Source organism: Wyeomyia smithii, chromosome 3 (genome assembly GCF_029784165.1).
Source record: "Wyeomyia smithii strain HCP4-BCI-WySm-NY-G18 chromosome 3, ASM2978416v1, whole genome shotgun sequence".
In the NCBI taxonomy this organism is placed as follows: domain Eukaryota; kingdom Metazoa; phylum Arthropoda; class Insecta; order Diptera; family Culicidae; genus Wyeomyia; species Wyeomyia smithii.
Genome location: NC_073696.1, coordinates 97607355 through 97623607, shown reverse-complemented (window position 1 = coordinate 97623607; position 16253 = coordinate 97607355). Strand labels below are relative to the sequence as shown.

Below are 16253 nucleotides of genomic sequence, written 5' to 3'. Positions count from 1 at the left end.
CCATTTCAGGTGATACGAAAAAAGTTAAAACAAATGTTAAATTCAAAAGTAGGTAGTCCTGAGAAAGACTGATGGGAAATAACTTTCTGGTAGTCTTTAAAAGACACACTGACAAAACACAAACTTTGAAGCTATAAGCAGTCAAAGACCAGTCCACAAGCAACCGAAAAAACGTCTGATCTGTAGGACAGTTCAAGACGCACTGATCGCGTTTTGGGTAATCACGATATTTATTGACCGAACGAAATTTTCGGATAAACGGTCACAGTGCGACATGAACAAATTTCTGGGAATACCGAAAGCATTTATATGAGCAAAACTTTTCCGGACCAGAAACGCGTTTACACCGAAGCATTATGCACGACTGCTTTATGCCGTCCTACCGACGCAGACACTTGGAGACACGACATTTCCCGCCGATTCTCTCTTAGTTGTCAATGGCAAGTGTAACCTATTAAATAGAAAAAATTTCAATGTTTCATGCATTCAAAGCTATATTATTTAAAAAAAAATGCAGATAAACATACTGACCAAAATATAGTCAAAAGTTTGTTGACAAGAAGCCGCACTAGTCATAATTGGGACATATACTATGTCCCCTCTGGTCAAAAGCTAGAAAAATCGAAAAAGTGAAGCATAAGATTCCGGCTAACATCAATGCGCCATCTTTGAACTTCCATAAATCACACCAATACTTTCTGGATGAAAACATCTCTTGCTAACGAAACCCTGCTTGGGTACAACCATGGTAATTGACGGGTTCTAGTAATGTTATGCCTTATGTTGGTTCATTACAAAGTCAAGCGATGAGTAACTTTTTGTTAAGCACCGTCATTTCCACGAAAAGTTAAGAGCACTTCAGCGATTGTACTTTTAACGTTCCTGCCTCGAGAACTTATTTATATCGATGCGAACGCACAAGGACACGGTGTTTTTCTTTGTTTTTATTATGATTATAGTTATTATTACAGCAGTCTCTCGCTTCATATTATTGTCTTATCTTATTTTTGCATATATAAATCATTTTTGTTCGATTTGTCACTATAATTCAGTTAACTGAAACTCAAGCCCAATGAGTTGATGAATATTTGACAATTTGGTATTTACTTGTGCCAAAAATTTAAAAAAAAAAAACAACATGCTTCAATCAGATCGACGAGAAAATTTATTGTTCTTTATATTTTTTGAGCAAGAAGTTACATTATAGCTTAAGTGTTCTGTGCTGTAACTAGCGGCAGCGTTTTTAAGCAACAGTACACGAGCAGTATATGCTTATCAGGCTCGTAAACGGTCAACGCTTTCATTTGATTAAAACGACCGTCGGCTGTTGCACAAACAACAGATGGTCAATTAACACACTGTCTTTCGCTTGGCGATGTTATTTTGTTTTATAAATATAAACGAAATGCATTACATTAAAGTCTTTTTTCACGCAGGGGATACGAAGCGCGTAAAAAAAACCGCGTGAATTTCGAAAGCCGCGTGAAAAAAACTTCATTTGCTGAAGGTTTTCAATCATTTTTGTTAAACGCTTTCGAAAAGAATCAATGATAGTGTTATTTTCACCTGCGAATTGAGCTGAATATCAAGGAAATTATAAAAAGGGTTAGGCCAAATCAGTGAATATACAGTAAGTGGATTAGGTAACCTCACTCCAAATAAGCGACTTGTACTCGAAACACCAAACAAGCCGCGTAAAAAATGTGTAAATCCCAAAATCTGCGCAAATTCCGTAAAAAAGACGCGTAGAAACGCGTCAATTCCGTATAAAAAAAAGTGAAAACCGCCGTAAAAACCTTGTAGTATTTCCAAAATCTCCGCACACAACTTACATAATTCTCAATTATAGAAAAAATGTAAATATACGCTTAGAGGAATATACGTCGTGGTAGCGAATTCTCACCCACGCCAGAAGAAAAAGACAAACAATAACGCAGCGAATAATTGTTCTATCTTAATCTTTCACGAGCCTGATGCTTAATGCAATTTTGTCTTCACGACCACAGTAATGTATATTATTAAAATTTCATGAAAATTTTACAAAAGTTTTTCGTTAATGCTTTCAAAAGAGAACGATGAATAAAAATAATTTAATTTTGTTATTGAATAGAACAGAAAGTATCAGTTATCACTCATTGAATTATTTGAATTTGAATTTAAATTTGATGTTATGGCTAAATTTAACTTAAATTACCATGGAAAAGGCCATGTTTTGGATAATTGTCTCAATGCACTTTAAGATTGATTATAGCTGGTGAAAATATTTAGCTTCATCAAAATACGTTCAAAACTCTAACAAGCAAAAAACTGTTCATTCAGTTTTAATGCTGAACTGATACACTGGTCAGACGAATTAAGCTAAACCAATCGTGCAGACTGCAACTTGCATGCCAGTTGTTCAAAAACCCTTTTTATTAACTGTGATGTTAGAACTGGTACAGTTTTTCCCAACGCAGCTCTCCAACAGTTTCCAAACAACAGGTTATTCATCTCGAGACTCCATCTTCCTTTCCTCATAATGCTATGCTAATAGTATCCATGATGCCCATGGCAAAATCCAAACTGTTCATTTGCAAAAATTGAATTTTCGTTGATGTGTGACATCATTCTGTTAAGAATAATTCTCTCAAACAGTTTACTAATTGAAGAAAGCAAACTGATTGGTCGATAACTTGAAACTTCAGCTGGGTTCTTATCCGGTTTTAAAATGGGAGTAATTTTTGCATTTTTCCATAATTTGGGAAAATATGCAATTTTGAAGCAGCAATTGAAAATTTTCACTAAAAATTCCATTGTGCTCTCAGGGAGATCCACAACTCATCAATTGCTCAGAGTTACTAATATGATACGAGCTAACAAATCTGAAGGTTATTCCACTGGAGCTGCTCTTTTAGACATAGAAAAAGCATTCGACAGTGTTTGGCATAAAGGTTTGATTGCGAAATTGCAAACTGTTAATTTTCCAAATTTCCTGATCAAAATTTTAAAAAATTATCTTACTGATCGAACTCTGCAGGTTGTCTATCAGAATTCAAAATCTGATAGATTTCCTGTCAGAGCAGGTGTACCTCAAGGTTCAGTCTTGGGTCCAGTCCTGTACAACATATTCACTTCAGATCTTCCTGATTTGCCTCCAGGATGCACAAAGTCATTGTTCTGCGATGACACAAGCATTTCCGTAAAAGGAAAAAGTCTTCGTGTCATATGCAGTCGATTGCAGAAAAGTTTGGATATTTTTTCTTCCTACTTGATAAAGTGGAAAATCTCTCCCAATGCTTCTAAAACTCAAATGATAATTTTTCCGCATAAGCCTAGGGCTTCTTTCCTCAAGCCAAACAATAATCACGTTGTCAAGATGAATGGGGTTATTTTAAGTTGGTCCGACAAGGTTAAGTACTTGGGACTAATTTATGATAAAAAACTTATTTTCAAAGAGCACATTGAGAGTATACAAGCCAAGTGCATTAAATATACGAGATGTTTATATCCTCTCATTAACAGGAATTCTAAACTTTGTTTAAAGAACAAACTTTTGATTTACAAACAAATTTTTAGACCAGCAATGCTTCATGCTGTACCGATCTGGTCAAGTTGCTGTTCAACAAGGAAGAAAACGCTCCAAAGGATTCAGAATAAAATTCTGAAAATGATTTTGAAGCGTCCTCCTTGGTTTAGTACACTCGAATTACATAGACTTACTGGTGTTGAACCATTAGAAGCTATGTCAAATAAAATTATTAACAATTTTCGACAAAAATCGTTGCAATCCTCAATTGCTACGATAAGCTCTCTTTATAGCCAATAAGTTAGCAATTAAGTTAGTTGTAAGTTTACTTCCCCTTTTCTGACAAGTAGGTTTAAATCCCTACGAATGATAAGTCCTAATTGCGAAAGCAAACAAATCCTAACAATTAAAATTACAAATTCCTAACAGTGTTGAGAAGTCACCATTTGTGATTGGACACACATACTCATTATTTACATATATTTATCATAAATACTTAAGCTACTAACAAATCCCCCCTTAAAAAAAAAAAAAAACCCAAAACGCAATCTATGTGTCTGAAGAACCGCTTCGGCCGACGTGCGTTTGCTTCCTCTAAGGTATTCGGGATTCGTAATAGACAAATAGTTGGATGCTACAAGTAGCAGATGTCTTTATGCGCCCATCTTATGCGGAGTTGGGCAAGAAAAATACTCATCGTTCGTTTTTCTAATAAGCGAGTTTCGCACGCAACATTGCTCGATTCCAACAATTACCACGGTGACATGGAAATAAATAACCTACCTTTCCACCGCAGTCGCAAAGATTCATATAAAGTCGGTCTGACCGTCAAGATGAAGATCGTCCATGTTGCTTCAATAAAAGCGTGTACTTGGAAATAGTAATAAACAAATATTTAAACACTTAGGTGCTTCTGGTATTCGCGCGCGCCACTCGTATAGGCCTGGGGGCTCTGACAAGAATCGTACTTCGCAACGATTTAACTTCGCGCGCGACACTGTCCGACTTAGTCACTTACCACGGTGACACAACCCTTCCTTTCCGTCGCAGTCGTGGAGATGCAGAGGTAAACGTGGTTCCCTATAACAACAACTGTTACATCTCCTTCCTTTTCCTAACGATCGTAAGGACGTGGCCGGCGCCGTTATCGATCCGTACGAAGTGTTAGCTACTGAATTGTTGTACACTGAAGATGGCAAACTAATCCCAAGTAGCCATATACGTGGTTCCTTGTGCAACTTCTCTAGCTCAGATCGATCACGGAGGAGCAACTACGAAATGTGCGGCCTTGAACGCTCAAGCTCAAGTTCAAGTACAGAATAGGAACTGAAGCACTCCAACGTATCACGTCTATTTGTGATTTCGGTGTGACCATTGACGAAGAGCTCAAATTCAACGACCATGACTGCCAAAGCTTTCTCTGTACTGGAGTTTATTCACCGTAGGGGGACAAATTCATAGGGACACAAATACATAGGGAGACAAATTCGTAGCACTTTGCCTGAGAAGATGGACACCAAATAATAATTTTATGCACACCAGATTTCAAAAAATATGGAGCCCCAGCTGCTTGCTGGCTCTTGAGATGGCATCCTCCTAGTATGTCCGGAATGTAAGCTGGCAAAGCTATGTAAGCTAGGGTATCAAAAATAACGCCTAGATTTCTAACTTGGCACACGGAGCCGTTTTCCTCGCGGTAATATCGCAGTTACGTCGTTGATGAATAGTTAGAACAAAAGTGGGCCCAGATTGCTTCCTTGCAGCACTCCAGGAGAAGTATTGAATAGCCCAGAATGTGACGACTCAATGCTAACACATACAGCTATGTCAGTCAGGTATGATCAAAACCATCTCACAAGTATGGTAGAAGGCCTTGGATGTCATGGTTCACAGTTCACACAATTGAACGCTGTTTTGAAGTCCATATACACAACATCCATTAGCACTCCCACATCCGAAATGTCTATCCAAAATAATTGAATACCCTCAATAAAGATATTTGTGGAACCAGAATAATTTCAAACGATTTGCCTTACAGAATTTAGAATTTTCATGCTTTCAATGTTCAAAATCAATCAAATAAGGAGAGAAAACCGGGTGAGACGAAATTTGCCGGGGCAGCTAGTAGCAAATAAAAGTGTAAATATACTCAATTTTTATCCTTCTCTTTTTTATAAACAATCAAAGAAATTTTCCCTTACTTTTGATGAAAATGGATTTAACTACTCGTAGCATGGGTTTGTTAACCTGTAATTTTTAATACTGTTTTGGTCAGTTTGTTAATTAACGAAAATTGATAACGACTGAAGGACTTGAATTACTAGTGGCAGCCTATTTTTGTCCAGGGTTCTAAAAATTTTACAAAGCATTCCTAAAGATCACCATTGATTCGTACAACTGAAGAAAACGAAAAAAAAAATCTATACCTATAAAAATGCAGTCCGGTCTATCTGTCTGTCTGTCTGATCCATATAGGCTCGGAAACTACTGAACTGATCGACGTGAAAATTTGTATGTAGGGGTTTTAGGGGCCGAGAAAGGTTCCTATGATGGTTTGAGACCCCTCCCTCTTCTAAAAGGAAGGGCCCCCATACAAATGAAACACAAATTTCTGCACATCTCAAAAACTAACCAAGCAAATTGAACCAAATTTGACATGTGGATGTTTTTAGGAGTAACAAATATGTCCATATTGTTTTGACACCCCTCCTTCTTCTGAAAGGAAGGGTTTCCATACAAATGAAACACAAATTTCTGCACAGCTCGAGAACTAAACAAGTAAATAGAACCAAATTTGGTAGGTGGATGTTTTTAGAGGTTATAAATATATCCATAATGGTTTGACACCCCTCCCTCTTCTACAAGAGACGCACAGCTCCAGAACCAATCAAGAAAATATAACCAAATTTGGCAAGTGAATGTTTTTAGGTGTTACAAACATGTCCATAATGTTTCGACACCCTTCCTTCTTCTGGCATGTCTCCAAATGCCATTTCGAAATCCAAGATGGCGACTTCCAGTTTCAGAAAAACAACGGCAAATGGCCAAATACCACCCAACATGCGAATTTGCGGAATTGTTATGATGCACTGAAGCCACAAATCGACCTCAGCCAACATTTCGAATTGTAAGATGGCGACTTTCGGTGCCTGGAAAATAGCCAAAAATGACCAAATAACTACCCCAAATGGGTGTTTCTTAAACCAGAATGACGCTCAGGGGCCAGAAATTGTCTCTAAATGCCTTTTTCAAATCCAAGATGGCGAATGGCGATGGGTTTCTGAAAAATAGCCTGAAGTGACCAAATACCACGCAATATAATATCATCGGATCCAGAATGATGCAAGAAGCTAAAAATTGACCTCAGACACCAGTTTGAATTGTAAAATGGCAATTTTTGGGAAACAGCCGAAAATAACCGAATACTACTACATATGGATAGGTCCGTAATCGAAATGATGTAAAGAAGCCAAGCATTGACCCTGGACACCATTTTGAATTCGAAGATGACCACTTTCAGTTTCTGAAAAACAACGAAAATAACTGAAATGCACCTAATATACATATTTTTATGCATATTAGGTGCATTTCAAACATCTTTAAAAAAAAATAATTCTTCTCCTAGAAAAATCCGATTGAAGTTCCTGCTACAGGGTGTCACCGTGGATATGATACACACATCTGAGTGCCAGCGAATCAAGATTTTGTATCTTGCTAAAACGAGTAACATATTAATTAGAAGAAAGTTGTCACATCTGAATTTGAGCAGATTAATACTGTACAGGACCATTGAACGATTCGAGGAAACTGGCAATGTTGTCCCCAAGAAAAAATCGGGTAAAAACGGAGTGTGCGGACTGCAGCGATGATTGAAGTGGTTGAAATCTCTGTATCCAGGCAAAATCTAGCCTGGACACGGAGATTTCATGAAACGAAAGGTTCACGGATTATCTCGTAGATATATTGCTGACAGGGTTGGCAGATCCCGATTGCTATTGTAGATGCATGCAGCTTACAACATATTTTTTTCAGATGAAAAATTGTTTACGTTGGAGGCTATTTTAAACAAGCAGAATGGTCGTGTGTATGCAACATACTTTCGTGATATTTCAGTCGCGGTAGAAGAGTGGAACGATTCCAGAATGCCTCAGCTGTTTGGGAAGCAATAACCTACAGAGATAAATTGCTATTGCTAAGCATCGACAGGGGTGTCAAATTAATAAAGAGTGCTATCTACAACACATCATAAAAGATCATTTGCTACCATGTGCCAAGGAATTATTTAGAGAAGAAAGTTTCTGCTTTCAATAAGATTAAAAACATGTAAAAATATGAAAATAGTCATTTTGATCGGATTTGTAGTGTTCGAGTTATAAAGTTTTATGTACCATCAACATATCAGCAAGGTTTTACTCCGTTCTAAGAAGCATGGAAATATTTGGGAAACTTAACAGATCACTTGTATTAAGAAAAGTTAATAATAATTTTACAACTTTACTAATGATTGTAAAAATTTTAAATTTTATTAACTTCTAGAAACCCGCCTTAATCGATTTATCAACCGAAAAATCACGCACTCCTCAATAAAGGAATTGAAACATGGCCTTCTCTCCTCATACTCAAAGCTAGATTTCAATTCGAGGGTCTAGTTTCTCGATCTGGACTTAAACATTTATTTTACTTTACGCGTACGGGAAAAAAAAAACTCCAAACCAAGCGACCCCGCTTTTGATAGAGTTATCACATTCGTTTTATAGTTCATTGGCCATTGGTTCACAATCGACGAGTTCGGCTTCAAGTAAGAGAATGAGGATCAGGTTATATTTATATCCATGCATGAATATTTCTTTTCTTCCAACCGTAAAAGCACCCATATGTCAATGGACGGCCATTATTTATGGTATTTAGATATGATAATTAAACGGCGAGGACTTTTCTTCCTTCGTATGAGGTACAGAGGCACTTTCAACGCATCGAAGTTTATACGCGTTACGGAGCTGCCAGTTGAGAAAGGAGAAAAGTATGAAAGCACTGCGTACTTATCATTGTTTGTGTAGGTGTCGGATGATGGAATTGGCTCGGCAAATATATGGGCAGCCTAGAAGGACGGGATCAAAAGGTAACTTTCGAATGTGTTTGGCTGAGGAAGTAAGAGGGCTGCATAAGTCAGACAGAGAAAACAAAACAAAAAACTGTAAACATGGACGAGCCGAGGTTATTTTTAAACTGAAACGCAACTTCCTTCAACCAAGAGTTGAAAGTTTCTAGGTGTTTTGGTCGTTTTTTGCTCTGGTAAATTGAATTCGTCTTCGTGAAACATTCAATAAAACTCATAATATTTTGTACTCAATAATATAGTAGCAAAAATCTGAATCCAAACAACCATCAGGTTTGCAGTACAAAAGGCTCTTTCCAAAGTCCGCTTTAGCTGCGCGAATGTAGGTTCGTATCTACCTCCCATGCACCCGTCGTCGTCGTCGACGACCATCAGAATCATTATCATTCCTTGCACCCACCGGCAACCTCATTCTTATGTTTTCCACCAACTTCGCTGTGTTGCTTGCCACGGCTGCAAACATAGGCTTGAAAGGCTGTTCACCACATCACAGCAGCATACAGCGAAGGGACAGACAGCCAGGACAGGATTCCGAGCGCGCCGAACGTTAGCTCTTTGCATCGGTCGTTAATGCGCAGTTGCCGCTTTTGCAGGCTGAACCCGGTTTGTGAGCGCCGCTTACCTGTGCAACGCCTGGTTGCCAGTTTGCGGTAACTTTTACGTTCACGCTGCTTTATTTTAACTCTAATTTGATTAGGATCTACTCAGTTTGGTATTCTTATGTAAAATGTCAAAAAGTGAGTTATCGGGTACTGGATAATTGAGTAACATTTACCCAAATTTTCATAATTACCATGTTTACTCAGTTTTGAGTTATTATCCATGATGTTTACTCACCCCTGAGTATATGTATATGTCAAAAGTTTTCAACAGCGATATTATCTGTTTCCGAAGAACAATTGGTGTCGCTTTTTATTCGTTTGCTAGCAGTAAATATTTGATCTTTCATCAAATCAATAATTTCCTAATCAATTACATTACAAACAACATGTAACAATATTCCTTTTCAGCCCAACATCATTATTGCAGAGGATTTGAAAACATAAAAAACATCTCTTCAAAATGAACAACCGCATGTTGTGTGTCCTGCGATGCCGTTTTAGGTCGGGCTTTTATTCGTGATAATGAACGGAAACATTTGTATCGATGTACAGTGCCCAATACATGCAATCGATACAATTTAAATCCTTCGCAGTGTTTGGTGACGGATGATGACGGATTTTCTGGTGTGCGTACTGTACAAAAACATGAGCCACAGTTCACGGGCAACTGTGAACCGATTGGTTGCCGCATTATATAAAGACACGTGAATGATTTAAAACTTTTATAATGTTTCGATGAAAAATAAATCTATGATTTTGATTGTTCTGAATTTATTTTATTTATTGAGTCAGATTTACAAAAACCAGAAATCATTAAATTTCCAAATTTAGGCAAACTGGGTAACTTGTACTCATTTTCGTTAATTCCTGGTTTGCATAAACAGAGTAGATTCTAATCAGTTTTTGACGTATGACGCCCTCACTCAGAAGTGAGTAACCGTAAAAGTACTCAAATTAGGGTACCTCCACTTTTTTCAAAAATGGGTCATATCCAACTCACTTTAGAGTAGCAAATTATGAGCGTGTTTGCTTTTAATTCGTTTTAAAATTTAATCAATCAAATAAATGTTAGAAGAATATGCTATTAATATATTTAACTCTCTAAAAGAGATAAGATTTCAATTTTGGGTATAAAATGAATGTTTTACGTTACTATTGGCAACTGGGCTGGAAAGCTCCGCACGGCTGTCGGTGTTGTTCGGCTATCTTCGGCCGGCTTCGTTTTAAGCCGCACTCGATCGGGGTGGCAGATGTTTTCGTTGGCGCAGCATTGTTTAGTTTCGAATGTCGTCACATCGTATCACGACGCATTGGTTGTGTAGGGAACGTAGATCGGTAACGCTTATAGTTTTCTTGGACTGCCAGTGAGAAGGAAACTCAGCGGGAAGGTGATTCCTGGTTACCTGGAGTTACCTGTTGACCCTTGTATCCCGTCACCTTCGCGCGTGGAGCACGCATCGGTAGTACGAGCGAGCGCGCGTATCCGTGGTTGGTGTGTTCGGGCGCGTGTATGTGTGTGAGTCAAAAGGAAACAATAGACGCATCTGAGGATTGTGGAAGTCAAACGGCTGAACAACAATTTGGTGTTGGTTCGACTTCAGCTACTGGATGAGATACCTAATTAGATGCGGTAGTGATTGGCATTCGATTGATTATGCTAATTTGTGATGATTTAATTTCGCTAATTACACTGCAACTTGTTTACTGTGGCTGGTTCAGGCGTTTGTTTACATTTTACTTCTGAAGAGATGGTGAGCGAAACATGCAGAAGGTGAAGTGCACTATGTAAAAAGCGAAATGAAGCAATAGAAGGAAAGTGTGAAACATAACAAATGTTCAAACGAAGCTGAAGTCTTGTGGAAGAAAGCAAAAAACGACAGCAAGAAAAATAAGTGATCGCGGTTCAGTTGAATACAGTGCTGGTGGCATTAAAAAATTAAATCAACGCAAAAGTCTAGCTGACCGGAGGAATTGTTTACTGCGGCATCAGCTGAAATCGAGTGCCCGTTTGACACAAAGTTGCGTTTGGCCACAACGAAATTCAAGTGCACACTACATTGGAGGAGAGTTACCGACATTGATCGACAGTAAATATGGTGTGAATCGATTGGTTTTTTTTCGGGTGATACTGCAGGAATTAGTAACGGGCTTTTCGCGGTCGTAATTCGACCGATTCACGGCAAGCCGTCATTATGGTGCAGTAAGCGATCGAGAACAACGAAGGAAAATAAACGCTCCGTTTCAGTTCGGTTCCAGTTGGTGTGTTTGTTTTTGTACGTGTGATAATTGAACCGGAACGTACACGTTGAGGCTGAACTTCTTAGGATTTACCGCGGTGCGCATAGACTGTCGATTAGTTTCAACTGACCGATGCAAATTGCCATACGAGGCTTGTCCAGCATGGATACCTCAAGGATTTTCTCAAAAGGTAAGTTTTGCAGTGACAATCTTCGACCGATGCATTAACTACCAGGTTTAATGATCAAACTTTTGTGGCAGAACTACGTCTTTGTTTGCTATACTGGGGTACATTCTGGAAAACCGCCCACGAAAGAATGAATCAGCTTTCAGATACGTCGTTGGACAAACGAAATGTAGAACCGTTTTGTGACACTGTAGTTAACTTCCCTGTTTAACAGAGGAAAACATTCATGTTAAGGCGATGGTTTTCCAAAAATCTATATTTGCCATAACCGTGAATCTACACCCACCATAGGGTCGAGTCTTGAACAGCTTCTTTGAACTGTTTATGTAATTCGGCCATATGTACCCTTGCATGCTTCACGGTTTCCGATTTTTCCTAACCTATCGTAATGAAAAAGCAGTGTCTATTTAATTCAATCTTCAAAAGAGTTCAGTACCAAATTCGATTGTCTTAGACAAAGGTTGACCAACAGAGTTCATTAGTTTTATTAGTCAAAGCCACTTGTACACTTTTGGTCTCTCGGATTCTGCTGTGAATCCATTTCAATTTCTCTTACAATTGCATGTAGCGAAATCCCTCTGTTTCTCGACATTAATTACCATTAACTAGCCAACTCTCGGCAGACACTCGGTTAAGGTTTGAATCTACTGGAGACCGGTCGGCCACCAGAGTACAGCTTTGTCCGAGTAGCCGTATTCCGCTAATGCCTTTCGCAGCAGCAGCAACAAACTCGCAACTCAAGGCTCAAGGCTTCGCAGCCGTTCACCGATCGTTTTATGGCCACCAACCGCCATTGTTGGCGGACGGAGCTTTCGCGTGTGGATTGAATGCAGCAACCGCGAACTGGTTGCAAGTTTGCCGGAGGAGAAGGGAACCGTTGTAATAACATCAAGCACCATGTGAGCCTAAGCCACCCAGCTGGATAAGTTAGCGTTCGGTTCATGAAAAATGCTGCAGTGCAAACACTCTGCGAACATTACAAAAGTGTATTATTCAACAATTTCGTTGGTTGACGTCGATGGAAAAAAAAATACACGCACAAACCGGCACGAAGCCGTAAGAGCGTTACAGTTTGTAGCCTGCGGTAGGCCAAGACACCCGAAACAATGGGCAATTTTTGGACCTATTAACGAAATCTGCCAAAAACGAGTGCAGCTGTTTGTCAAATTGAATCAAGATTAGTGGGCGTAATTGGTGGAAACTTAGATCATAATGACTCCCGCTTCATTAGGGCCCATCTTCGGAAGGGCGAATTAAAAGCGGCTGATTTGTTAATGACTATTCTAATGGAGCTGCATAAATTAGCGTTATCGTTGGTCAGGTTGCACGCGGCGGATTCGAATCAATCGAGTGAATTTTTGCTCTGATTCACAGCTGGAAATGGTTTTTGTACGTTCAACCTTGGAAGAGTTGTACCAACAAGTGTTTTATGTGCAATTAATTGCCTAGCTACAGTTATCATAAACAGTATTTTATGTTGAACACAATAAATTAAACTATACGTACTAGAAAGTTTCTTTGAATTTGCAACTTTTTATTTGCTTCGGGTGTTAGCTCCAAAAATTGTTTCACCAAAAGCGAGGAATGAATCGCATAATTAATTGACACAAAGTAGACAGAAAAATGCTCAAGAGAAAAGTATTTCCTCATTGATATTTTTTCTGTAAGGCTAAAAAAAAGTTAAGTTCAAGGGGGGCAGTAGTAATAGATTACACTGGTAAACACAGGTTTGGCCCTGAGCTTAATTTGAAAAAAAAAAAGAAAGATTATAGCTTTTTAACCATTCCTGTGAATGCTGGTGCCCCTAGAACAGACATCTTTTTCAGAGACTTAAATGAGTTTTCTCATAAACATAACGTTGAAGCGACGAACCCGGAAAGCAATGACTATACGACACTCTGGCGCACTCCTGCCTATGATATGAGCAGCAAAATTCAAAGGACCTATCGTAATTCACATATGAAGAACCAAATTTATCCAACTAATGATGAAAAGATTTCCGGAGTGATTTACGATAAGGGCGCAACTAACAAAAGATAAACATTGAGGAATATCAGTTTGAAAATTTGCAAGTTCATTTTCAAATCGTAATTTCAAAGGAAGTGACTAACATTAACATCAATACCAAAAATCGACGTAAAATAAACCTGGATTATAGTTTCCTAACAATACTACATTAAATTTGTGCGTTTATGGCTTAAATCTGCGCTTTTCTTCTAACCTTTTCCTAATGAGCCTTAAAGCATTCTGACAACGAGATACGCCCATCTTTCTTTCGCCTTGTTTTTATTTTTTCTTCAGTTGCGCCCCTTCAAATGCGCCTCTATTTTGAAAACAAAAGTTGATCCGTCCTTTACTGTCGCCTGTTTACGAAATATTTCGCAAATAAGCCCGTTGCTTCAAAACAATGTAAAGGGCCTATTTCCAAAGTATCTTTTGTTTTGGGTAAACTGTTTTATCGCCCTTTACTAAAAACTTGATTTAATCGATTTATACAAAAGAATTTTATACAATATTTTTTAGTTGCGCCCTAAACGCGAATCACTCCGGATTTTCTTGTCGCGTTATTGATTTTTTCGTGGTTGTTAAACACGCTATTAATGATTGTTTTTCCTGCATTTTTCTTCACCTTTGCCTTGAAAAATGAATCAATTGCATTTTTCTCTGGCTCCAATGTTTTTTTATAATTTAGGGCAACATTGGATCGGAATAGTTTTTTTTTCATTTTTAAGTATTCGTAAAGCATTATTAGCGAAAAAACCTGGGGGTGATTAGCGAAAAATCTTAGTACTTTAGTTAACAATTAAACCCGATCACACCGATTTTTTATTGTTATGGGAAATTGCATACTTTATCACAAATATGAAAATTTGATTAGTTGAATAACAACCATAACATATGAATTTGGCGGTTTTTGTGCCTTCTGGGAAGAGCAAAAAGCAACGGATGAAACATTTAAAAGCGTACGAGAAACATTTTTGCAAAGTGCATGATGTAAAAAAGTAGACTTTCTGCTTATTTTTTTGTAGTCTAACTGCAACTTGTTTATACGCGGAATAGAAAAAAGGTGTAAATATTGTTTTTACGAGTTTAGTATGAAGTTTCTACCAACAGTAAAAAGCGTAAGGATAACAGCGTATAGCTGGCCAGTGCTGATAAAATTAATTTAATTTTTTTTTTTTTTTTAGAACCAATCTTTTTCAATTTTCACTTCCAATGAACACTCTTTCAGATATATGCTAGATTTTCATAGTTGCACATAAGATGGTCGCCATATAGAGAAGCGGCCAAAATTACCAAAACGTGAATTTCCTGTTCAGGAAGTTTTGAGTAGTTACTGAAATCTCGATACATATAACGGTTTCTGTCGAAAACACCTTCTAAATTACCTCTTTCAAAAATAAAGAAATATATTTTTTCTGGATATGTTGGAATATACAAAATCCTACTAAAGCTGTTATTGTATGTTTGCATGCAATTAAGAGTGTATTATATCAGTTTCCTAAAAGTGAAAAAGCAATGGATTTAAACCTGACAGTGTCTGCCACAGGACGCATAGAAAATATGTGGAAATTTTATAATTTTGACCATCAAAAACATCAAATGTAAGCACAGTTCCTGATAGTGTGCTTGAGAGCTCCACTAGTGACCTTCAACAATCTATGTAACGAAATTATTCGTATATCATAGCAACTTGGTCCAAAACACATTAAGGAAGGCAATTAGTATAAATATTCTTTTGTATACACTGATGAAATATTATGTTTTTTTTTTCGGGTAAAAGTATGATATTTACCTATGTTTATGTTGTCAGCCCGTTGTCATTACACTTTTTTCAAAAGACAAAATCTGTTACAGTAGAAAACCAACAAGTTACCCCCAAAAAATATTTTTTGCCGTAAATTTTTATTTTCCGACCATTGCACAATGCACAGTGGTCTAGTGAAGCAAAAAGTAGAACTTCACTCCATAGCGCCTTCCACCTTCATCCTAGCTTGATAGTGTCTTCGGAACATTTGTTTGCAAAATCGAAAATTGTCAAAAATTATGAAAAGTTTACTGTACCAAAAATTAAAAAAAACTAACTTTTTTGTGTTGAGAGGTATAGGAATAGTTTATTCAGGTAAGTTGTAGAAGATTAAAAAATATGAAACTTTGTTGAGCGAATGAAAATCCTATCTACACTCGGTACAAAGTTATGAGGTATATTATATGGAACTCACTTAAAACTTAGTTTTTTGTACTTAACTTTTGCTAGTTACATTTTACAAGAAAACGTTGTTCTAAAGAAGCATTAGGGAATACAAAACACACGTTTTTGTTGAAGACCGCACGTCTTCAGGACTTCTCTTTTCAATGTTTTAGCATATTTTAGCTTATTTTTCCGATAATTTCAAGAACATATAAGGTAATAAGTCAATACCTTTTCTCAAAGCTAAGCTCGAGTACTTAAAACTGTTATGCGTTCCATCCGTCCCAACTCACACACTCTTTATTCTATACGTTTTTGAAATTATCGATAAATGAGCTAAAATACGCTATAACTTTGTGAGGAAAAGTTCTGAACGTTTGTGGTCTTGAACAAAATTGTGTCTTTTGTATGCC

At 37.6% G+C, this 16253-nt stretch overlaps 1 protein-coding gene across 1 annotated transcript in view; it reads left to right on the top strand.

Moving 5' to 3' along the window:
* The first annotated feature begins 10515 nt into the window (after positions 1 to 10515).
* LOC129729639 (hemicentin-1-like) overlaps positions 10516 to 16253 on the top strand; it is a 209840-nt gene continuing 204102 nt past the window's right edge. The window contains exon 1 of the mRNA XM_055688358.1: positions 10516 to 11651. Within this exon, the coding sequence (XP_055544333.1) occupies positions 11594 to 11651 (58 nt within the window). The 5' untranslated portion in view covers positions 10516 to 11593. The remainder of the gene's footprint in view (positions 11652 to 16253) is intronic.